Genomic DNA, 25,017 nt, shown 5'->3' with positions numbered 1-25,017 from the left:
TTATGTAAAATAAACTCGTTTTAAGTACATTTTTATATAAAAAATTAAATAATTTAATTAATTTTTAAAAATATAGATTAGTAATAGTATTATATAGTATTAAAGAATCAATAAATCATCGGTAAAATCCATTTCTAATGGACTTTTCAATGAATTCAAATCATTTGGTAAATCGTTTTGGTCTTTAGTGTCCTCCAAGTATTCCTAACAAAATATTTTTTATACAATTATTATTAAATTATTGCAAATATTTTTGAAATTCAAACAACCGGTGTTATGTCTATTGTCCTTTCGATCAGATCTTCATCTTCATAAACTCGTCGACCAGTTTTCAGACAACCGGATGGTTCATCTGTACCATGAAGTATAAGAGTGACTTTTTTTACTTTACCCTTATTTTCACTGTTTTTATGTTTAACAATCTAATTAATACAAAAATATATACATTTATTTATTAAAAATCTAATATTAATCAAATATCCAAAACATGATACATGTATTATATTTAATTTAATTACCGGATCCCTTATAACGAGCCTCCAGTGTCCCATCGGATTCTCGCCCCAGAAGTGAACTGATGTAAGATTCCAATTGGGAAACACCCGATTGGTATCCTTGGGTCGAGTAGTCATTAACATACTTACGGTTCCTAACAATAATTGTTTCATACATACAGTCAAATAAATTACAAAAAAAGTTTGTTTTCTCAAATACAATGCAAACCTTGTGGTGATATTAGTATAATTTGAAGATTTCCTCGTCTCGTATAATCCATATAAAGATTGATCTGTATTTGTTCAATAAATTTGATACAACATCGATGTCCTATATTCAAGAAATTGATTTGAATGTCACCACCAGATGATAGAGTTAATGGCAGTCTAAAAAATATATCGTTTTTTATATGAATTTGTAGTTAATTATCAATTGATACAGTTTTTAATTATATTATATAAATTTAATTTTTTTTTGTTATATTTAAAGCTTTTTAATAATAAAACTTAAAAATGTAATATTTTTATCCAAAATACGTTTAGATAATATCATTTATAAAAAATCATTTAAAAATATTCATTTATAAAAAATATTATATTTAGTTGTTTTAAGTATAAATTGTCATTTTCATAACTACTTGTGGAATATAATAATGAGTACAACTATATACTAATTATATTATACAGGTATAAGTATTGATGTCCTAATTTTAATTATCGGTAATGTAATTAGTTTTAGAAATTGTTATTTTTATCATATTTACATTGATTTTGGCTTAATATAACAGACATGGTTTGGAGGAACAGTAGTCCATCTGAGAGCAGCCATAACCAGAAGATCAGCCTTCATGAGTCCAAAGCCAAACCTACTATTATACATAAAACCCGCGGCATTGCGTTTCCAACCTATATATATATATATATATATATATATATATATATATATATATATATATATATATATATGAAAATTTAACTAATTTAACTTAATTTAAACAATTGTTTACTTTTGTTTTCCATGAGTGGACTAAATTGTGAGGTACAGACAATAAGATGTTGAACATCCCTCCAGTTCAAGTTTGGGCTATTTTTAATGATAGAAATTTTAGTTATCGGTAGTTATGACATACAAAATATGATAACAAATTAATACTTTGCTTCGAGCATCAGTGCAATCATACCGGCGGCCAACGGTGCAGCCGCTGATGTGCCCGAGTGGTCAATCGTGCATTTGTCTTTCAAATCAATGGTGGCTATCTTTTGATCAGTATATCCACCACTCGAATAAGTGACCGCTAATGTCGATGAGCACCGTTCGCCATAAAATGGGAACTGTCCCGATTGACTGGCGCTACCAATCGCTATGGTATATATGGAACTGACATATCCATCACAATTACAATTATCTCCTTTCATCCCTCCATTACCAGACGCCCAAACATAAATAGCTCCTTTTCCTTGACGTCCATAAGTGATGCCTTTTAATATGGCTTCAGTGGCCAAACGCTTAGGACCGTCAACTGTCATACCGTCTATAAGTTTAAAATATTCATTTTGTTAGAATGTTTATCATTTTAATTACAATTAATAATTTGTAAATTTCTAATTTATGTGTTTAAAAAATATACCATCACTTGGTCCCCAACTTGAACTATAAATATCAATGTAATTATAATTAAAGCACAGAGACATGGCTTCAATGACATCCGACACTTCTCCATCTAAACAACGAATTCCTTAGCATTTATGACAAATAGTGTTAACAAATGATTATATTTAATATTTTGTTAATTTAAAAATCAGTTATAATTATAACAGTTGTTGGAAATTACCTCCAATTCTAGCATTAAAAGCAATACCAACACCACATTTATGATTGTTGGGAATCATAGCTATTTCACCGGCACATTGGGTCCCGTGACGGTTGGAATCATATTTATCATAACGTGGCACTAAAATCATAATATAATTAAACAAACTTTTAATTAACATTATTGACACTTTTCAACAACAAAAAATTGATATATTAATAGTATACTCGGATCCATATCGTTATCATTAGTATCACAACTTGCATTACGATCCTAAAAGAAATTGTCATTTTTTAAATTTTAAAAGTCAGTAAAACTTATTAAAAACTAACATAATTAGCGTATATATCGGAATGTGTCCACTCGAGTCCTATTGAAATAATTAAAAATATAATGCCATTATTTTTTAAATATTGTTGATTTACAAACCATCGTCCAAAATGGTTATAACCACTCCTTTTCCAGTAAACCCCATTTGCCAGGCCTTAAAAATAAATTAATATTTTTTGAAAATTATCTCAAATTAAACTAAAATATCTAAAATTTATAAAAATGAAACTTAAGTTTCTGTGTATTTAAAGTTATTGAATTTTTATAGGATATATATTTTACATATACCGTATATTTTATTACTGTAGTAAACTACTACAAAAATATTTAATATATACCACAATTGCGATTATGTCTTTTAATTTACATTGATTACAATTAATTTAATTTATATAATTTACAAATTTTACTGTTATATTGTATAATAATTAAAGTCATGTATCATATGTGTAAATGATTAAATAGATGACATCTAACCTCTTTGACTCCATGGTCCATTCTGGGAAGTGTTGGTACATTTCTACTGCCATGAAGATACCATTGTCTGCTCCATAGTTCATCATTGAATGTATGATCATGGTAAGCACCTGGATACTTTTTACCTCTTTCTAACGGATCACTTGAGTGGCGCAAGTATTTAGTCCAATGATTATCCAAATCTTTAAATTTAATAAATCCTCTCTTAATCCGGATTCTTGCCATTTGTTGTTCAGCCCAACGGATTCTGCCATCACTTGACAATTGGTTTGTATAGTTGTGTGCATGTCTTTTGCTGCGACGCGGATGATATTTGTTGTGAAATACATAAAAGTTATCAAGGCCTTTTATCTTTTCAAACAATTTAATAAATAAAATCATTAGATTTTTAAAACTTAAATTTTATAATATTTTATTTATATTTTATTTTTTGTTATAAATATCATTGATTATACTTTTTTTATCACAATTATCATTGATTATATTTAATTTTAAATTTCATTATAGTTATTAATAACTTTTGCATTATTTATATAAATTAACTTTATGGTAATATTTATTACGTGATTAACTGTCAATTTCTAATCAATACATACATTAAATGTGTAAATATTTTACATTTGTTGATAATTTATATACAATTATTTATGTTTTCTCAATTACTACTATTATTTTAATAAAAAATATATTTATATATTTTAAAAATTATATTTAAAAATTTCTAAGATATAATATATTAGAATGTAATATATATTTTTAAAAGTAAGTTAATTAACTAAATAAATAAATTATATAATCATATTAATAACAATAAAATATAATTATTATACCGTAATTAATTCAATACAAACCTGTCCTAAATTAGTATATCCCAGGTCTTGAGCCACTCGATCACTCGTATCAATTCCTGATGGTATGTGAACAGCCCATACATTCATATAATGTCCATTTAGCTGATAGTCATCATCAATATTGTAATTGTAATATAATTTTACAAAACAAACTATTAAAATATTCAAATAAACTATTAAATAATTAGAAGATATTAGCATATTATACAAATTTTATAATATCACAGATACTAAGTTATTGCATAGTGTTTAACGATATCAACTATACAAATGTTTAATTATATTAAAAGTTTATGTTAACAGAATTTGTCAATCATTTTATTAAATTGGTTTAGCGTTTAAATACTCGCATAAAAGTTTTCAAATCATTTAAAATGTTGTTATTTTAAATTACATTTTGTGGGCTCTAATGTAAATATTTTTCACAAATTTTAATTATATACATATATGTATTTGAATATTATATATATATACAATATATTCAAATACATATATTTATATGATTAATATATATATATCTACTGTATATATATATATTAATTAGTATTTTAAAATTAAAACACTACTAACAACAACAAAAATTTATTATTATATTCTTAAGTTATTCAATATTTCTCATTAATAAAAGATTTTTTAAATGTACGATATGTACTATATATATATAATATATAAATTATATATATATATAGTACAGTATAAGCTAAACATAGATTGTATTTAATTTCATTTTATTTGCTGTAATTCATGCGATCCTTTGTTCACAAGAATTTATTTGACTTATTGTTTATATAATATTACATAATTACAACTTTTATATTCAGTTTACAAATAAGTTTTAAAATATTTGTTCATAAACTTAAACTATTTGACACCAAATTCTTGAAATTATTTGTCAATTTGCTATATATTTTATAATAAATAAACTTAACCTAAAATTCTCTATTTTATTATAACAGCAATTTAATCACATAAATATATATACAGAATATACAGTATATATATATATATATATATATATATATATATTGTATAAAAATAATGTAAGATATCTTTAGTTATTTAAATTTATATTAATAGTATTAAGTATAATATTAGAAAGATTACTCAAAAGTTAAGATTAATTTTTATGAAATTCAGTAAACTTTGATAAATATTTCCAACTAAATGATGTTTTTGCCAACAATTAGTCAATAATTATTATACTAATTATACTTAATTTTTGTAATTATTAATCAATTATATAACAAACCAGTAAAGTGTTAAAAATTATTTATGATATCATAAATTCTTTATTAATTATTAATAATTATTAGTAGTATTTAATGATTTAATGAATTGTTATTCAGTATATAAAACATACGATTGAAAGGGATTTTTAAAACAAAAGCATTGAATACATTGAATGTTTGAATTCATATATTATTAATACAGTGTATAACTGATTGAATGTGTTGTCCAAAACACACACACATTAGGGGACGCATTGAATGCATTATAAGCGTAACGTTATTGTGAATGAATGGCCAATGAGTTGTTGATAATAGCATTGAATAAATTGAATGAATGTATGAATGAATGGAAATATTTTTTTGAATAAATTGTTTGAATGTTTGAATGCAAACAACAACTGATTGTGTGATTTAGCCATTGAGTGACCAATTGGTTGACCACTTGATTGTCACCAAAAAAAAACTATGAGTTCAAGCATTTGCCAACACTTGGAGTCATTTAAACATAAATATGGTCTCAATTCTTACCGAATTATTTACAAACAGTTCGTTTCGGTGGCCACTGAAGAGTCCCGTAAACTCAAGGTTTGTACACCACTCAGATGGCTATCATTTGTATCACTCAATTAATCCATTGTTTATATTTCAGGCCCAAAGTTGTATATGTTTTACATGTCGACAGACGAACTCTCGACTCCATTCATGTCTTTATTGTGTATTTTTTGGTTGTTTTACTGGACATCACATTCACGATCACGCAAAGACACAAAACCATTGTTTAGGTTATTATCCTATTTATTGATGAATATATTTACCAATTAATGTTTTGTTTGAATTACAGCAATGGATCTTTGCTACGGAATGGTCTATTGTTTCATTTGCACCGATTATATGCACGACAAAGACTTCGAGACAATTGCTCGAAAACAGCGGCGAAAGACCAACAAAATGGATGGTATTCGTAGCGCTCAGTATTATATATGGGAACCAACTTCTCAAGAGCTTCAAGTACTCAAAGATAATCCTCAAAGAAAACGAATTACAGAAAATTCACACATCGGTTGGCATTTAAAATAAATCAATTAATTTGATTCTTATTAATAATTTTATTACTATTTGATTATATGATTTGTATAGGACTTCGTGGTCTTATAAATCTAGGAAATACTTGTTTTATGAATTGTATTGTTCAGGCCTTAACACATACTCCACTACTTCGTGATTATTTTTTAGCTGATCGTCATATTTGTCAGTTTGAATCGGATCCATCCATGTGTTTGGTCTGTGAAATGGTCCGACTTTTTCAAGAGGTTTGACCAAATGGTAGAGACAATTGGATATAATATACTAATGTTTGTTTTTTGTGACCAATTATTGGCCAATAGTTTTATTCGGGTAAAAGCGCGCCACACATTCCGTTTAGATTATTGCATTTGGTTTGGACTCACGCCCGACATTTAGCTGGTTATGAACAACAAGACGCTCACGAATTTTTTATCGCAACTCTTGATGTTTTACACCGCCATTGCAGAGGTTTTTATTTAATTATATGAATTATATTTTTATTTTGTTTTTTTTATAATTAATTTAAATTGATATATATTTGTCACTAAAGGCACAAACGGTCCAACAAGTAATAGTCCGCATCACTGTAATTGTATTATCGATCAAATTTTTACAGGAAGTCTTCAATCAGATGTTGTATGTCAGGCCTGCAAGTGAGTCGTTATTTTTCATTTAAAAATAGTTGTTTTTAACCAAAGATATTAAAACTGATTTAAATTGTTTGTTAAATACAGAGGCGTGAGTTCAGTTGAAGATCCCATTTGGGATTTTAGCCTTGATTTGGGTCCATCGCTTCATATGCGACAACAAAAGGCTGCTTCATCTTCTTGTTCAACATCGACAGCAACCAACCAAACACTTTGTGATGAATCGGAACCAAAATCATTGATCGATTGTTTAGAGCGCTTCACACGACCCGAACATTTGGGCAGTTCTGCTAAAATCAAATGCAGTTCGTGTCAGAGCTATCAGGAGTCCACTAAACAGTTGTCGCTTAAGAAGCTTCCGGTTGTCGCCAGCTTTCATCTTAAGGTTTTTAATCGTTGATCTGTTAAAAAACATTTATTGATTTGTGATTAATTGGTTAGCGTTTTGAACACTCGAGTCGATTTCATAAAAAAATATCAAGTTTTATATCATTTCCTCAATATCTGGATATGACTCCATTTATGGCCTCAAAAATTGGTTGTAAAGCTCCCAATAGCTCTCTAAATAACAACACGTATATCAATGGGATTTCAAATAATAACAACAAGTGAGACCATTGTTTTCGGTGGTTTCGTTATGATTTTATTATCATTACAATTGATTTGTTAGATACTGTCTTTTTGCTGTTGTTAATCACTCGGGAACCATAGAGACCGGTCATTATACGGCATTCATTAGATTACATCGCGACCAATGGTTTAAATGCGATGATCACCTGATAATGCGCGCCAGTGTTCAGGAAGTGCTCAATAGTGAAGGGTTTGTTTCAAATTATTATTTAAAATTATTGTTTTAATTGTGATTTTGTTCGGTTTCGCAGGTATTTACTGTTTTATCACAAACAGATCTTAGAGTATGAATAAAAACACACATTTTATTGTGAGTGACACACAAATCCGTGATAAAGCAATTTATGGGTATTTTTGCTCAAAAAAGCACTTATTCTCAAACAACTAAACCAAACATTTAATTTAATTATTTTTAATTAATTTATTTATTTAAAAAAATCATTGATTCGATTCTCTCTATACACACATACAAACAAAATCATGAAAAATTATATTTTTTCTCAGAGTTATTATTTATTTTTCTATATATATACAATATATTAATTGTAAAATGAACTAATATATTATTAATATAATAATAATTGCAAATGTATTGCAAACAAAGTGTCAATTAAAAAGTGACTTAGAAGTTAGTAAACAAACAAAAAATAATTTTCATTACAATTATTATATACAATATATCAGAGTTATTGTTGAGAACGAATCAAATCTCTGTTAATTGTGATAGACTTGAGAATTATGTGATATTATTTTAAGCGATATTTTTAATTATAACTTAAAATTAATTTACATTTTTATTCTATATATGAAATATATACACTATATTTAATGTCTAATGAAATCAATTGTTTTAACATGTATTAAAAACCAGTAATAAAAATAATAATTATATTAATAAAGTATTGAATTTCAAACAACAATTCAGTTTTCATTATAAACAACAATTTAACAATTATTGTTTGCATTAGAGTATGTCTATTGTTTCAATAAAGATGTTTCTGAATATCTTAAGTGATCAATAGATTCTTAATGTAGATTCTGTGTTACATAAAAAATATTGTTGATTTAAATTCAAATGTTATTTACGAAAATTTATTGAATTGAATAGCTTATTATTATTATTATTATTACCTAATTTTATATTAATAGTTTTGATAAAATGAATGCTATAGTGATATAGTACTTATCATATCAAATATTATTCAACTAATCTCTCATTTAGTTTTATTTAACTTTGTTATACTTAGATTTGTTTAATTTAAGTTGATTTTTATTTTTAAATAATGTATAATTACCGTATAATGAATGGGCATAAGTTATTAAAAAATTAAGTAAAAAAGTAAATTAAATAAATTTTAAATATGTATTGTAATATAGAGTACATTTTAGAGCTATTAATATAAACAGAAGTACTGTACAATCAGTACATTAAACCAATTACGATGATGTTATCGATTGATTAAAAGTCAATTAAATTATACTATTTTGTGTGATAAGTGATCAATGGATAAATTATTTTTCTTATTTCTTACTTTTATTATTATTTGTAATTAATGAATAAAACAATTTATTGGCTTTAGTTTAGTAATATATTAAATTTTACAAAAATTTAAGGAAAGGAAGCCATTTATTAAATAAATATATGGATAATATTTTCAAATATTTTAAACGTAAAAATAATAAAAATTTAGAAAACAAATTATTACATTAATATATAAATACTTTATATAAGATTAATAGGGAAATTGGTTAAAAATAAGTATTTGTAAGAAATAAGATTTAAAAATTTAATACAATTATTATTATTATTGTTATAAAGTTTGTGGCGATTAATATGAATTGAATTAATTGACACAAAATTCAAAAACATATCTAATTATAAAACGACAAATAATTGGACACTGAAAGGCACATACATTACAATAATCTAAGACAGGGGTAATCACAGGTTGAGGTGATTTTGGTTGTTTTGCGCGTCTGACAAATTGGTTTGATTATCATATTTTGTGACTACCAGTCCTTTTTGAGCTCAAAATTCCACTCCCACTTAAGCCACTGGTGATTATCATCATCTGTGAACAGGGACTTGACATTGTATGTGCCCCGCGATAGCAAACCTGATGGCATCTCTTCTACAGGACTCGTGTAGGATTGAAGATCCACTTTAGGCGCATAACTGCCGACCATTTGATTCATTTTCTCCACTTGGATGCCGTGTCGGTGTATTTTCTGCTGATATTTAAGACCCGTTACTATCTCTCTCTGAACAATGAAATCAATTCGGATCCTATACTGAATGCCTTCTTTAATTGTAAAAATTTGTTTTTTAATCGCCTCTAAGTTTCCTATAATTAAAAACGAAAACATCGTTTATCTCCAACTAATCATTTGATAAAATCATTGACAGAAACACAATGTCTACAGACCTGTACTTAAGTCGAGAACCATATCAGGTCGGCCTTCGACGAGAAGAGCTAATTGTTTGACAATAACTCTGTTGGGATTATCTGCTTCAATGATCACCAGATCCTGAGTGGCGGCTCCTAAAAGAGTTTGTTTATACTTCTGAAGACTTTCATCCTCTTTGTCGGCGTTAATGATTTCATTCAACGTCTTTTCCGGTGGAGGCTTATAACTCAGGTCCTCTTCCTCCTCGTGAGTGTCCACTTTGTGGTCGCCACCCGTTTCTGACATATTGGCCTAAAAAATTGGATCAAATGATCGCCAATTAAAATGTCGACAATTTATAGTGCAATCAGTTGTCAATCACTGCATTCAATGCAAAGCCGACGCCTATCCGTGTATTCACTCAGTGTTCACACAAACACACAATCAGTGTATCGTTTAATACAACACTTAATACATATACTGATAGTACTGTACTGTTAGAGTCAATACAATTGTATACAGTTTTTCAATAAATATTGTCATTACTGTAGTTTTGGTCAAACATTTGTTTGCATTTGACTACAGTATATACGTTAGATGTGTACCCAAACCCACTGTACTGTACAATGCAATCACACAAACATGTGTTATAATACTTGTATTCAATGGTAACGTAATATACGATCGATTGAATAGTTGTTTAGTTTTGTATGGTTTGAGCGCCAAATGAAAACAATTATTGTTTTTGTAGTGTTTTTTCCATTCAAACCATACAAACCATGGATGAGTTGAGTGATATCTTTCAGTCAGTTTCAGCTAATAAACCGTCGGCTCAAAGAGGAAGACCGTCTAAACGCAAGTCATGTCCGCCACCAGTACTGGCCTTTGCCAGTAAGGCGTCGCGACAGTCGATATCGTCGGTGACCAGCGATGAAGGCGTTGGTCTGTCGATGGACGACTCAATAGCACATTCAGTAAAAAGACGTCAACGAAATGTGAAGAAAAACTTTGATTTTGACTACTTCTTTGACTCGACGGTCAAACAAATTGAATCCAAAGTAACACATCTTTATTAACAATATTATTATTTTTATCATTGATTTTTAAAATTTATATTTCAGTATAAAAATAAAGTCAAAGACGACGCTATCATTGATTTGAATGCAATGGAAATCGTGAGCGACAAGAAAGGTATGTCTTTTGTCATCTAAATTACGGGATTTTTATTTAAGATAAAACTGTTATTCGTAGCACTAATACTGTATATATGTATCGTAAAAATAATTGATTTCAATTGATATGTTTTATAGTAAAATATTATTTATTTGTTTATTTATATTGAGTATTAAATTCTGATGTTTTAGGAGTAATCAATGGAAGTGACAGACGAGAGATTGGATTTTTTGCTGACAATACGTTAGAAAAATTACGACAAAAATCTTTTCGCAAAGAAAACAATATTCCGGACGATTCTTCAGTTAATAGCACTCCTATCAGAAAGTCTGTACGAATGACCAAAAATTCAATGACTAACCAAACAATTAGACAAAACTCGAAGTCTATTGTAGCCAAAAGTATGACACAATTGGATAAACAATTGAATAAGCAATTGACCACAAATATTGCCATTGCATCGGATGACGAGTCGGACATTAGTGACGGTCGTCGGTCTGCCGTTTCTGAAGAGATGGATGATAATCATCCGCTAATGGTTTACGAGAATCGCATGTTTTGTATTGATAAAGATATACAAATTGATTGTCTGAAAAAAACCATTGAAATGCTCAAAAATGACAGTAACGGACACTTCAAGACTGCTCTTAAATTGCAAGTCATGAATACACTTAATCTTACGGCACTTCCCTCCGGACCACATGTCATACCAATTGTTAAATACAATATTAAAGGCGAACCAAATTTTGAATTCTTCTTTGGTTCGGCCAATTTGCCGACTAATCCAATGGATTCACTTCATGTCGATCGAGAAATTATTGATTTATCTAAAGTCATCTACGATTGCATTCAATTGCCTTATAAACCATTTTCCTATAAATCATCGGCAAAACAACAACTTTTCTATGGAAATAAAAAACAACTCGAATTCAGACATTAAATCATTTTATTATAACATTTTAATTAATCAATAATTTATCTTTTGATGTGCTTTTTTACAAATTTGGAAAACATTTTAAATAATCAATAAATTTTAACAAATTTTAAACAATTAGTTTTATTAATTATATAATTATTTAGGATAATACTGCTATATATTATAGTTAATAATATAGATTTAAGTTAATAATATATAATATCTGTAATCGGGTAAACTGGTGGATATTTTAACTAACTATACCGGTATAACTTATTTAACTTTTTTTCAAAATTACGATAATCTAATTTAATTTTCAAAGATATATTTTTAATATAAGGTAAATTATTAATATATAAAAAAATAATAATTTTGTAGTTTACAATTTACCTCAGATTTTTCATGAAATCATTAAATTTTTATTGAAGATTATATTTTCGTATATTATAATTTCTTAATTATACTTACAAATGATAATATATTCATATTTTTATTTAATTATTTTATAATATTACAAAATAATTGCGTTTTAGTAATTTTATTATAGTTATAAATAAAGTAATAATTCAATATAAAAATTTATTTGAAATACTTATAAAAATTAATAATTTTTAATAAATTTATTAAAAGTTATTAAAAATATAATAAATTTAGATTTAAAAAAAATAATTTATTTATAACTTATAATGAATAAATTATTTTTTAAAAGTTACTTACAATAATTGTAAATAATTATAAATTTTTATTATCGGTACTTATTTTTATAAGTACAGTACTATGATATTGAATGACAACATTTTAGCATTTTTAAGTGTATTTCATATCAGACTTTTGAATAAATATAATATTTAACTAAATATAATAATTTCACTTTTATATACTTTAATTTATAAATACAAATGTTGTGTATTACAACATATAGAGTATTAAATTATGTTAAATTAGTATACTTTATAATTATATAATTTAATATTTAATTTAATGTAATGTAATTTAATTAGTTTTTTGTTGCACTTTTGCTTTAGCTTTAAATACTGTAGTTAAATGCAATAATAATTATTATTATTGAGTGAATACACAGTGAGTATAGGAGTATAGGAGTGAATGAGTGATAGAAATGTTATTGTTTTGACATTTGATTTCTAATGATAACTAAATTGTGAACCAATTGTTGCCATTATTTCGGTACTAATTATTGATTTGATTAACACTTAAGACATATAATATGATATATTGGACTAACAATACAATCAATTGTATTAATGATATAACCATTTATGTGATATTATCTTTGGCTACAAACAGACGAATCAATTGTTGACATATCATAGTCTGTGTTGTGTTTGTACGGCAATTGTGTGGCCAAAGATGTCTTCAAATAAAAACTCGGACACCGTTTGGCAGGAGTTCTTGTCTTCACTTTATGACGACAACACTTATAGGGAGTCTGAAGATAATGAAGAAGTGAGTGATCCAGAGTTTTGCATCAGCGATGAAATGCTTGGAATGGTTGATGACTGGGATTTCAAAGATGACAGAGCTATCAAAGTGACTGACCATGAACTGGATCTACTTCTTGATGAAGACAATGACACTGATATGGAAGTGCAGAGTCTGCCCAAAGTTACCATTCAAACTAAAAGTGAAATAACAAACAATATCTTTGATGAACAAAGTGTTAAAATATTAGTAACTCAATGGTCACAACACATCCAACTGTTGGCTCAGACTTACTTACAATCAGTTAATATGACTTCTTTGGAATCGGTAGCGGAAAATGCAAAGAAAATGTTGGAAGAAGTGAAGGAATCATCTGATTTACAAACTAATTGTATTTATAATTCATTGAATATCAATCCAATGGTTGAACTTATAACTGAATATCCGAGTGACAGAACATCCAAATTGAATCTAACGATGCATTCGTGGCGATCACTGCCCGTTACGGCGATAAACAAAGAAATTTATCTCTCAAATCCTCACTTATTTACATACACTTGGCTTTTGCCGAATTGCGGTTATTATGGCACAAGAGTTGACAAAAATAACAAAACATTGTTTACTTTAGCTGAAGACCATTTGATTGCATTGGGTTTGGAACAGTTGACACCTTTATATTCATTGAGACAATGCTATCGATATATAAGACAACTTTTTGTGCCAAACAAAACTGTGGATCAAATTCGTACTCATATTAAGAACATCAAGAGAAGAGCTAAAGAAGAAAAAGATAAAAATAATTGTCAATATTTTCAGTATAGAGATAATCCTATAATTGTTCAAAGTTTGACCGGAAAGGCACCGGAAACTCATTCGGGTATTATTGATCCTGAATTGGATACCTATTTACAATATAAGACACCTCCACAATGGTATGAAAAGGCCATCAAAATGAATAAATTCAATTATGATAAGCTCTTAACATATGAACAAACTGTGGATAAAAATTCTGATACTCTTTGGCAAGAGTTCTTGACCTCTATTTATGACGACAATACATATAAAGAATCGGATGATAATGAAGAAGCTAATGATCCTGAGTTTTCTATCAGTGAAGAAATGCTTCAAATGGTTGATGAATGGGATTCTAAAGATTCATTGACTTCCAAACTAATGACAAAGTCTAAGAAAGTAGTGAAGACAACACAAATGCCACAAAAATATTCAACACAACAACAGTCACCAGTAAAACAATGCAATTCAATCGTCAAAAAGTATAAATATCTTAACAATAGAGTTAATCCAATGAAACAAATACTAACTAATTATAAAAAATTGCCGTTAAATCAACAAAATTTATTATCAAATGACCAAACAATACAAGACATTGAGTTGAACAGTGAAGATAATATTTTAAACAATAATAAAAATAGTAATAATAGTAACAATAATATCAATGAAGATGCCATTGAAGTGTCGGATGTAAAAGAAAATGAAAAATTAAATGAAATAATAGATCTGGTCGATGAAGACGGTCCAGAAATTTGTGTCTTGAATGACAATAAAGAAGACAATGATAACAAAGATGACATCGAAAAGTCATCTCCTATTGATAATACAGTCAATGAAGAAGACATGGAATTTGACGACGAATCAGATTTAGCTGCTCTTATGACCGCCAGTTCAACGATCACTATGAAGAACAAGAATAAGACAAAATCAATCAGTGATGTCAACAATTCATGTGAACAAAACAGCAATAGAAAAGAGGGCCGAAAGTCTTTATTGGCTGTCAAACAACGGGAATCAACTCTTCAATTGTTAGCATTTGATTGCAATCAAAGCGATCCATACGCACAACAAAAGGAAGAAGTGTTGATTCAAAATTATTTGGAAAAAGTAAGGAAATGTATTCCAAATGAAGATTTCGCCAAATTTTTGACACTTTTGTCAAATTTTCATCAAAAACGAAGTGAGTCTTTGAACACAAGAGGATTTGCTAAAGAATTATGTAATGAAATCGAAGAAATCTTTAATAAGTCAAACGTTTGTAATGAAATAAAGAGTGAATTTGTATTATTTTTGAGCGCAAATCAGGCAGAAGAATGTGGCAAAATGTTTGACTTCTTGTATTGGAAACGTTTTTTCAATTTTGCCCGAAAATTAGAGATATATTCATTAAATGACTCACAATGTCTACAAAGATTATATCGATCACTGAATCAATTGAAACAAAATTCAGAGAATTTGGACAAAAATAAGATTCGGTCGACAGTTAGTCGAGTATTGAACGGTCACTCATATTTAATGCACGAGTTTTCGTCACTTATTTTAGATGAGAAGCCGAGTGATTATCTATTTGAAGACGAAGACTTTGATGAGATAGTCATCACTAGCAGTGATGATGAAGATATGGTTGACATGAGTGATAACAAGTGCTTCGAAACAATTAATATACCCGATAATGATGACGAAACCAAATACGGTACCAATGAGTGTCCGTGCAGGTCATGTCCCAGAGGACATACTACTCATTGCATTTCTTGTAGCATACGATTTATTGGCGGAAGAGTTTATGTCACACAAAACCATAAGAAGTTAGGTTTGGCTGAAATACATTTTACAGACATTAGTGATATTAGTTCAAACAAATTGTCGACAATTAGTAGTATTAAATCTAATGACGAAATGATTGAAGAAGATATGACTGAAAGCGATAATGAATTGGAGATCGAAAACAATAATAATAAAGAATTGGATAATAATAATGAATCCAAAGGATGGACACTAAATGACGACAAATTACTTTTAGATATCTGTAGATCACGTGTTATTGACGAAAGATCTAACGATTTAAGTGAAGAATTTTTCGAAGAAGTGGCTAATAATCTATCAAAAAGTGTCGCCGAAGTGATGCAGAGATTCAATAAACTAATGGATTTGTTTTCTTCAGAACACGAGATCAGTTAAATTTTATACCAATAAAGACTTCACCGCTTAGTAGTCTTTTAAATGCTTAACTATTATATAATAAATCTAATTGTTATTATAGTTTATTTTGATTGATTACCATAATGTACAGTATTTTTTAAAAATAATTTTGTAATTTATTTATATATTTACCGGTAATATTGTTTTGGAAATGTAAAATTGTATATAAAATTGTATATTATATTTAATCTAGGTTATCAATGATAGTACTCTATTGTTTAATCATATATATTATTTATGTTTATTAATTATGTATATATTAATATTTATATATATTATACAATATTTATTTGTCAAATTAATTTAATAATTCATATCTAATTATAAATAAACATTAAATATTTTATGGATAGACAAGAATGTTATCAATTGATGATTAAACAAATGAAATAAACTATATTTTATATTAATTTAAATGTAAGTATAGTTTTAGTTTGGACGGCAATAATAACACCTAAAATGTATGTTTAAATAAATTGTATTTTAATATTAAATAATATTAATATTTTAATGTTATTTTAATATTAAAATTAAATAAATCTAAGATTCTGTATATGAAATTCTGTTGTTATAGACTATAGTTATAAATGCATATTTAATTTGATATTTATATTTTACAATAATTAGTTACAATATTTAAAAAAACAAAAAATATATCCACACATCTCGGGTGTCATTATATCCGTCCAAACCTCCCGTAATGCTTATAGAAAGCACTATTGATGTCAATAACTACAGTATAAGACAATGAATTACTGGGGATTCGGGTTTTACTTATGAGACACCAAAACCATATCGATATCGTAATACTAATTCAATAGTTTTTTGTCGATTATTAAGTGTTTTCAACTAAAGTTAGTTTTTAATGAAAAATTCAAAACATTTTTAAAGAGCTTTTATTGTGATTTATATTAATATTTATGTCAATTCATAAATTTACAGTTAAAGGTAACGGTATGTCAACTAATGATACCTATACTGTATTATACCGTATACTGTATTACTGTAAATGACATGCGTTTACACAAAACATGTGTTTAGAAAATACTAAAATACTGTAATAAATATAAATTTTACAGTAATTTCTATATCAATATTGAATAACAAATTGTTTGATTCATTTAATTGTCAATACATTTACTAACTATTGGATAAACACTTTAATTATTTAATAAATACAATCAATTGAATTCAATAACAAATATAATTATAAATGATATCAAATTAAAAATCAATTTCAAACTAATTGTCCGATAAATTAATTGAAAAAATGGGCAAAACTTTATTAATGAAAACAAAGTTTTATTGCCATCTCAAGAGTCATCTGTCAATAGATCTGAAGAGATATATTAGTATATATTCACGACTATTGTCACCACAAAGTCAAGTGACCACCGATGACCCGATAAGGATAGCAGTGGTGGGCAGCGGACCGTCGGGTTTCTACACAACACAACAACTCTTGAAGGCTTGTTTGACATGACTTTGTATTTTATGATTAAATACTTCTTGAGACTAATTACTGAGTTTATGATAATAATTACAAATCATTGTTTAGAATCCAAGAGTTTTTGTTGATATTTACGAGAAATTTCCGGTGCCTTTTGGGTTAGTCCGCTATGGGGTCGCACCCGATCACCAATCAGTAAAGGTTTGTCTTTAATATGTCCATCCGTTTGAGTTAATTCATTGAAATAATGGTTTGATTTGGTTCAGAATGTGATCAACTCATTCACGACAACTGCACTCAACAAAAGAGTGTCTTTTATTGGAAACGTAAGCATTGGATCCGATAGTGATATTACGTTACAAGAGATCCGTAATGATTACAATGCAGTTGTTCTCTGTTATGGCGCCGCAAAAGACAGAAGACTTCATATTGAAGGCGAAGAGTTGTCGCACGTATTTTCCGCCCGAAGATTCGTCGGTTGGTATAATGGTGTACCAAATGATAAGAATCTGAAGTTCAATGTTGACTGCGATACTGCTGTCATCATTGGTCACGGAAACGTTGCCTTAGATTGCGCCAGAATTTTGTTGACGGATCCAAAAGACATGTTATCTGTTGGTTTGCTTTTGAATTATATAAATGTTTAGAAATTAATGAATAATTTCTGTTTTGTTTTTAATTGTATTTCTTTTAAGAACACAGACATAACTAAGTATTCATTGGAAAAGTTGTCTAAAAGTAAAATCAAAAACGTATATCTTGTGGGAAGACGTGGACCAATGCAGGTGTCGTTTACTATCAAAGAATTTAGAGAATTGACAAAACTGAAGAATTGCAAAACAATTATTTCACCACAAGATTGTCAACATATATCACAATCATTTGTGGTAAAATATTTTTATTATCAAAAAATTATAATATATTAGTAATGAAATTATTATTTTATTTAATAACTTAAGGAATCACTCGATAGACCAAAGAGAAGATTAACAGAATTGATAGTAAATGTGTCTAAAGAGAGTTCAACTGATTTTGGAAAATACGATAAGAAATGTTTTGTTAAATTTTTAAGATCACCAAAACTTATGAAAAAAGACGATTTAAATGCTGTTTCGGGCGTTGTTTTTGGTATCAATCGATACGAGTCTGAAGATAATTGGTTCGACAAGAATACAAACGTTGTTACAACTGAAGAATTAGAAGTTATTAACTGTGGTTTTGTTTTGACAAGTATTGGATATCAAACCATTTTAATAGACAGTTCACTTCCGTTAGACAAAAGAAAGGGAACTATTCTTAATGAAAATGGAAGAGTCGTTGGTTGCGGTTCTGGTCTTTATACGAGTGGTTGGGCGGCATCCGGAGCTCAGGGAGTCTTACTTAACACACTTAATATAAGCGTTGAAGTGGCAAAAAATATTTTAATGGATATCGAGGACAATCAAATTGAGTTAAACAGGAGAGACGGTTCCAAAAATATATTGAATAAGTTATCCGAAAAGGGTGTAAATGTGGTTCATTTTGATGACTGGAAACGAATCGATCAAATTGAACAACAAATGGGATCAACTCTTGGAAAGCCACGAGAAAAGATTGTCGACACCAATGAAATCATTGATATTTTACATAAAAAATAATTATTTATTAATTACTTTTTCATTATTTGTAGAAAAATTTATACAAATTGTTTTTAATTAACTAAAGTTTATTAACATAATTTTAAATAATAAATTAAATAAAAGATTAGTATATTTTATAATTATTATGATTATAAGCTATAACTTATATATAGATTTTTAGATAATAGTTTTGAATATTTATGATATATTTTGAGAAATCAATTGAAAAGTAAGAATAATTTGAGAAATCAATTGAAAAGTAAGAATAATTAGAGAAATCAATTGAAAAGTAAGAATAATTAAGTAAATGAATAATATTTTGCATTATTGGTAATAATAGTATTTGCAATTTGGTATACTGTAAGTACTTATATTAACCACATGTGATATTTTGTGTTATACCGTAATAATCATGAAATCAAATAATCAAAATTATAAAAAATTTATTTATTTATCTTTACATTGATATCAAGTTTAACAAAATCAAGGCTAACAATCATAAATGATTGTTAGTTTAAAACAACGTTTACAAATTGATAATAGTTTTATAGATATATTAGTAAAATAAATTTTCAATTTTTTGGATTTGATTTCAACTTAAAGTATAAAATAATCTATTATTGATAAATTAAAAAAAACCTATAGTTATCATATTTTGTTTTAAAAATATAAATTTTGATTTAAACATTGAGAACAGTTATCAATCATAATTATAATTATTATATAATCTGCTTGTAATTGATTGGAATTAAATTATTGAATATTAATATTGAAATTATTAAAACAATTTTTTTGTGTCTGCAATGGATTTTAATATGAATTTTAAAGATAAAGTAATATTAGTGACCGGAAGTAATTCAGGAATAGGAGAGTCAACTGTCCTATTGTTTTCTCAATTGGGAGCTAAAGTAGTGGTGACTGGAAGGGATAAACATAAGAATGAATTGGTTGCCAATAAATGTCAACAAATATCACCAAATAATTATATGGTTTAAATTATTAAAATATTTAAAATATTCATAAATGTTTAAACTTTAAGCAAAATTATTTAACTTTTGTATTAATTATTTGAATAGCCATTGAAAGTAATGGCTGATATGGCAAAAGAAGAAGATATTAATAGACTCATTGACTCAGTTGTACAACATTTCGGTCAAATCGATGTATTGGTCAACAATGCGGCGATTGGTGGCGGACATCCTGACGAAACATTAGAAGAATTGGATAATTATTATAATATTAACTTACGATCAGTTTATCAGTTGTGCACAAAAGCAAAACCATTCCTCGAGATTACAAAGGGATCTATTGTTAACATTTCCAGTATTAATGGACTCAAACCGGTAATTATATGATTTAATACTACAGTAATGTTAAATTATATCATTTAATTATTATATACACAAATTCATCATTACTTATACAGTTGTATTAATAGAAAAATTATAAAATATACTGTAGTTTCCAAATGTGTCGTATTGTATATCGAAAGCTGGTCTCGATATGTTAACCCGATGTTTGGCTATCAATTGGGGACCAATTGGCATAAGAGTTAACGGTCTTAAGTAAGTTACTGTCAAATGGATAAACTTTTTTTCTAAAATTTCAAATTGTTTTTTCTCGTTTGTTAGTCCGGGACAAATAGACACTCCTATTTGGGAGGCATCGACATCATTGAGTCGACAACAAATTGATGACATGTGGAAAGCAGTTGACGCCAATTATCCGGTTAGAAGGCGTGGATATCCAGAAGATATTGCAAAAGCTATTGTATTTTTAGCGTCAAAAGAGTCTTCGTTTATAACCGGAGTTAATGTCAGAATAGACGGCGGATTTCTTGACTCCGCTTCTCTAATACTTTAAACAATAATTAAAATTTTATTATTATTAATAATAATAATAATATTATTATTATCATATTTAGAAGTTTTTTTTTAAAAGTAGTAATGTTATCAATTAATAAAACAAATAAAATATTGAAATAGCTATTTATGGTTATATTATTTAAAAGAAATTTTATACTCTATATTTATGACTAGTAATAAATAATGTAATAGTTGTCCATTTTTGATTTATCAAGTAAAAGTTTTAAATAATAAATAAAGTAAATATTATTTTACATTAAAAACAATATTTATACCAAGGTTATCAAGGTTAATTATTTTATTTTTAAAAATTATATAAAACATTTTAAATGTAATAACAGCAGTGTTGTTTAACTGTTCAAAATCAAAACTTTATTAAAATTAGTTGAGTATTAAAATTGAATATAATTTTTGACAAAATATACTGTATATGCTTTTCATAAGGTCACTGATGACACTATTATAGGTCACTTCAAGGATAGCAATATTACGGGTGACCCCTATTTTAGCCAAAAAAAAATTATTTGAAATATACATTTTAACAATATTTACAAAATTTAGATATTATAAAACATACATAAATATTAAATGTAAATTTTATATTTAGTAATAATTGATAATAGTTTTGTTTTTGTATCAATTTTTTCTATGTTCCCGAAGAGATATCAAAATTTTAATGTCAATACCCTATACCTTATTTTTGATGCTTAATCCGAATCTGAAGTCAAAATGTAAAAATTCAATAAAAAGCGGACGGAAGGACATATAGAATTCAGATACGTATCGTTTCAGGAGTTCGTGAAAATTTATATATTTATATATTTGTGTAATTAAAACTCCAGTCAATTATTGGGAATAATGATTAAATACTGTATATTATATAAACACACAAATAATATAAACTATTTAGTAATTTATCAAATATCTAACTCAAACACCAACTTTCCGTACGACTTAAAGCACTGGTATGTCTCTACTGGTATATGTGTCCACAAATCAACACTATTGTAGATAATTGTTGTTATTAAGTGTTGTCAAAGTAAGTAAAACTTACAATATTTTAAATAAAAAATTGATATTAAATTGATATTTATTATAAATTATGTTTATTTTTTACTAATATAATTGTTTTTCATATTAGAGGCTCTAACTTTTGTTTTGTATTCAAAATTATCATGTATTGTATTATACATTGTATAATACGTTTTGCATTATACAAACATTTTGTCACTTCCAACACTGGTATTTATCTATAAGTTTATGATATTGTGTTTAACAATTGATAAAACAATTTATTTATATTTTTAATAATATTGAGATTTATATGAATAAATTTTTAACATAACATAAGATAATTATATAGAAATGTATTCAAATACAGTATATTTCTAGTTGTTGTAAAAAGTTATGACAAAACAATTCATTTTATTTAATGATTAGTCAAATAATTGACAAATATTTTTATTTAAATATTTTTTGTTGCATTTTAAATACATTATTTAAGTTGAATTTATACAATAGTTTATTTCGATATAATATATTGAATATATTAATAAATGAAATTTATATAAATTTATCCTTGTACATTAATTAAATTGATTGCAAAATTATTGTATAAATACAGTAGAAACCAATTAGAGTTACATCAAGGTTTCTTAACTGGTTATTTAAAAAGTTTTTAAAAAAATATTAATTTCTATATAATAATATATATACTGTGTATATATTTCTATATTATCAATTATATTATTACTTATATCTAAATTATTTTTTATTTTTTCTTATGATTATAAATCTATAGCATATGATATTATGAGTGCATATAAATATTGATATTAATAAAAAAAACTATTAATATATTTTTTTGACAATTTGCTGTCAATTCATTATTAGATACATTATTATGTCTGCAACGACAGAGTTTATTGATAAAGTAGTTTTGGTGACGGGATCCAGCTCTGGTATCGGTCAAACTACTGCACTAGTATTTGCTAAATTGGGTGCAAAAGTAGTGGTCACCGGTAGAGACCAGTCACGGGTTGATGAAGTGGCTGATCAGTGCAAACTATTATCACCACAAAAATATGAGGTTAATTGTCATTTATTAATTTTATTAATACAATATAATGATTTTTATTATAATATTAGCATTTTTTTAATTTATAAAAGACTCTTAAATATGTGGGTGATTTAGGTGAAGACCAAAGTGTGAATGAACTTATGGATCTAATTGTTAAAACATATAATCAATTGGATGTTGTGGTTAATAACGCGGGTCGTGGTATTGATAGGACTGAGCCATCACTTATCAAATCGTTTGATGACTTGCATAGAGTTAATCTTAGATCAATTTATCTTATTTGCATTAAGTAAGTCAATTGTATGATATATAAAAATATTACTGTAATACCAATAATAATAATTATTATTATTTATAAATTATTTAAAGGGCATTACCATTGCTTGAAGTATCAAAGGGTGTGATTATCAATAATTCAAGCATTTGTGGTCTTAAACCTGTATTACTATTATTATTCTTAAGATTTCAATTAAGTTTATTTTTATTAATTATTTTATTTATTTAATTTAATTTTAACAAAAAAAAGTTTCCCGAATTATTGGCATATTGTGTATCAAAAGCAGGTCTTATACACGAAAATAATAAATTTTAAAAATAAAATCAATAATAAGATAATTATTAAGTTTAGGTCTGGATATGATGACCAGATGTCTGGCCATTGATTTGGGTCCCAAAGGAATACGTGTTAACAGTGTTTGGTAATTATAGTTAAATTTTGCTAATTATTTATTAAATCATATAAATATACGATAATTTATTTTTTAAATTAAATAATTTTATAAAAAATTATATTCATGTTATCTAATCTTATAAATAAATAAAGTTTAATAAACTTGTATTATATAAATAAATATAGTCCGGGACAAATACAAACTCCAATATTTGCCCGATATTTGGGTTTAAATGAATTTGAATTAGAGGCCATGTGGCGAGCGGTCACTGAAAAGTATCCATTGAAGTAAAGACTAATTTATTTTTTATTTAAAATTTTATAAATAAATAAAAAATATTCATTAATTAGACGCCCGGGAAATACGGACGATGTGGCCAAAGCTATCGTGTTTTTAGCGTCCAATGAGTCGTCATTCATAACAGGTGTCCAATTGAAGATCGACGGCGGGTTTATGGACTCATCTCCGTTGGCTTTACCTTAATATTACAACTTATTATTATCACATACCGTATATAGTAATTAATGTTTGGTATATATATTGCTGGTATAAATGAATTAAAATAAATTGATTACAATAAATAGATTTTTTTTATTATTAGTATTATTAAAATATTAGTATTATTATTATATCATAAAATTACATAAATATATTTCATAGTAACTGCTGATTGATTTATAAACTATTTGATTAACGTTTGACTAGTTTTACTTAAAGCCAGTTATCACAAGCATCAGTGTAAATATAAATACAGTATATAATTACTGTATAATATCTACAGTAGAAAAAAAATTAATATTTATTATACAATTTAACAATATTATCCAAACACACAAAGCTTATTATTATATCAATTATTAAGACATAGTTATATAGAAAGTAATATAATT

At 26.9% G+C, this 25,017-nt stretch overlaps 8 protein-coding genes across 8 annotated transcripts; 6 read left to right on the top strand and 2 right to left on the bottom strand.

The window, feature by feature from the left end:
* Nucleotides 1-94: 94 nt before the first annotated feature.
* On the bottom strand, nucleotides 95-4,230 carry LOC128958434 (neuroendocrine convertase 1-like). The gene is made up of 14 exons (XM_054304291.1): nucleotides 3,964-4,230; nucleotides 3,113-3,463; nucleotides 2,735-2,789; nucleotides 2,638-2,675; nucleotides 2,533-2,578; nucleotides 2,327-2,446; nucleotides 2,123-2,230; nucleotides 1,648-2,026; nucleotides 1,502-1,578; nucleotides 1,259-1,400; nucleotides 724-881; nucleotides 519-649; nucleotides 270-422; nucleotides 95-204 (listed from the first exon to the last, which is right to left on the bottom strand). Exons 1-14 carry the CDS (start codon nucleotides 4,162-4,164, stop codon nucleotides 100-102), a joined length of 2,064 nt encoding a protein of 687 aa, XP_054160266.1. The 5' UTR covers nucleotides 4,165-4,230; the 3' UTR covers nucleotides 95-99.
* Nucleotides 4,231-5,329: 1,099 nt separating this feature from the next.
* LOC128958435 (ubiquitin carboxyl-terminal hydrolase 22-like) lies at nucleotides 5,330-8,005 on the top strand. The gene is made up of 10 exons (XM_054304292.1): nucleotides 5,330-5,777; nucleotides 5,842-5,974; nucleotides 6,034-6,252; nucleotides 6,330-6,502; nucleotides 6,578-6,725; nucleotides 6,808-6,910; nucleotides 6,992-7,289; nucleotides 7,346-7,512; nucleotides 7,575-7,724; nucleotides 7,786-8,005. Exons 1-10 carry the CDS (start codon nucleotides 5,658-5,660, stop codon nucleotides 7,826-7,828), a joined length of 1,554 nt encoding a protein of 517 aa, XP_054160267.1. The 5' UTR covers nucleotides 5,330-5,657; the 3' UTR covers nucleotides 7,829-8,005.
* A 1,326-nt stretch (nucleotides 8,006-9,331) lies between these two features.
* On the bottom strand, nucleotides 9,332-10,474 carry LOC128958436 (rho GDP-dissociation inhibitor 2-like). The gene is made up of 2 exons (XM_054304293.1): nucleotides 9,961-10,474; nucleotides 9,332-9,879 (listed from the first exon to the last, which is right to left on the bottom strand). Exons 1-2 carry the CDS (start codon nucleotides 10,226-10,228, stop codon nucleotides 9,545-9,547), a joined length of 603 nt encoding a protein of 200 aa, XP_054160268.1. The 5' UTR covers nucleotides 10,229-10,474; the 3' UTR covers nucleotides 9,332-9,544.
* A 70-nt stretch (nucleotides 10,475-10,544) lies between these two features.
* LOC128957847 (uncharacterized) lies at nucleotides 10,545-12,035 on the top strand. The gene is made up of 3 exons (XM_054303662.1): nucleotides 10,545-10,980; nucleotides 11,044-11,113; nucleotides 11,287-12,035. Exons 1-3 carry the CDS (start codon nucleotides 10,702-10,704, stop codon nucleotides 12,033-12,035), a joined length of 1,098 nt encoding a protein of 365 aa, XP_054159637.1. The 5' UTR covers nucleotides 10,545-10,701.
* Nucleotides 12,036-13,081: 1,046 nt separating this feature from the next.
* On the top strand, nucleotides 13,082-16,421 carry LOC128957846 (protein PFC0760c-like). Its single transcript, XM_054303660.1, has one exon. The coding sequence runs from the start codon at nucleotides 13,380-13,382 to the stop codon at nucleotides 16,419-16,421; it is 3,042 nt and encodes a 1,013-aa protein (XP_054159635.1). The 5' UTR covers nucleotides 13,082-13,379.
* Nucleotides 16,422-17,712: 1,291 nt separating this feature from the next.
* Nucleotides 17,713-19,529, top strand: LOC128957845 (NADPH:adrenodoxin oxidoreductase, mitochondrial-like). Its single transcript, XM_054303659.1, has 5 exons — nucleotides 17,713-17,910; nucleotides 18,001-18,093; nucleotides 18,159-18,506; nucleotides 18,588-18,779; nucleotides 18,852-19,529. The coding sequence occupies exons 1-5, from the start codon at nucleotides 17,713-17,715 to the stop codon at nucleotides 19,527-19,529; spliced, it is 1,509 nt and encodes a 502-aa protein (XP_054159634.1).
* Nucleotides 19,530-20,235: 706 nt separating this feature from the next.
* On the top strand, nucleotides 20,236-21,374 carry LOC128957844 (glucose 1-dehydrogenase 2-like). The gene is made up of 4 exons (XM_054303658.1): nucleotides 20,236-20,500; nucleotides 20,588-20,854; nucleotides 20,973-21,076; nucleotides 21,143-21,374. The coding sequence occupies exons 1-4, from the start codon at nucleotides 20,315-20,317 to the stop codon at nucleotides 21,372-21,374; spliced, it is 789 nt and encodes a 262-aa protein (XP_054159633.1). The 5' UTR covers nucleotides 20,236-20,314.
* A 1,884-nt stretch (nucleotides 21,375-23,258) lies between these two features.
* On the top strand, nucleotides 23,259-24,635 carry LOC128958481 (glucose 1-dehydrogenase-like). Its single transcript, XM_054304342.1, has 7 exons — nucleotides 23,259-23,465; nucleotides 23,546-23,745; nucleotides 23,826-23,895; nucleotides 23,983-24,019; nucleotides 24,085-24,154; nucleotides 24,313-24,414; nucleotides 24,478-24,635. The coding sequence occupies exons 1-7, from the start codon at nucleotides 23,280-23,282 to the stop codon at nucleotides 24,608-24,610; spliced, it is 798 nt and encodes a 265-aa protein (XP_054160317.1). The 5' UTR covers nucleotides 23,259-23,279; the 3' UTR covers nucleotides 24,611-24,635.
* Nucleotides 24,636-25,017: the final 382 nt, after the last annotated feature.

The sequence above is a fragment of the Oppia nitens genome, unplaced genomic scaffold (assembly GCF_028296485.1).
Source record: "Oppia nitens isolate AA-2021 unplaced genomic scaffold, nextdenovo-longstitch-racon4-pilon3 scaffold3_pilon_pilon_pilon, whole genome shotgun sequence".
NCBI classification, from domain to species: domain Eukaryota; kingdom Metazoa; phylum Arthropoda; class Arachnida; order Sarcoptiformes; family Oppiidae; genus Oppia; species Oppia nitens.
The sequence above is the reverse complement of the archived record's forward strand: the minus strand, read 5'-3'. Positions and strand labels throughout refer to the sequence as shown.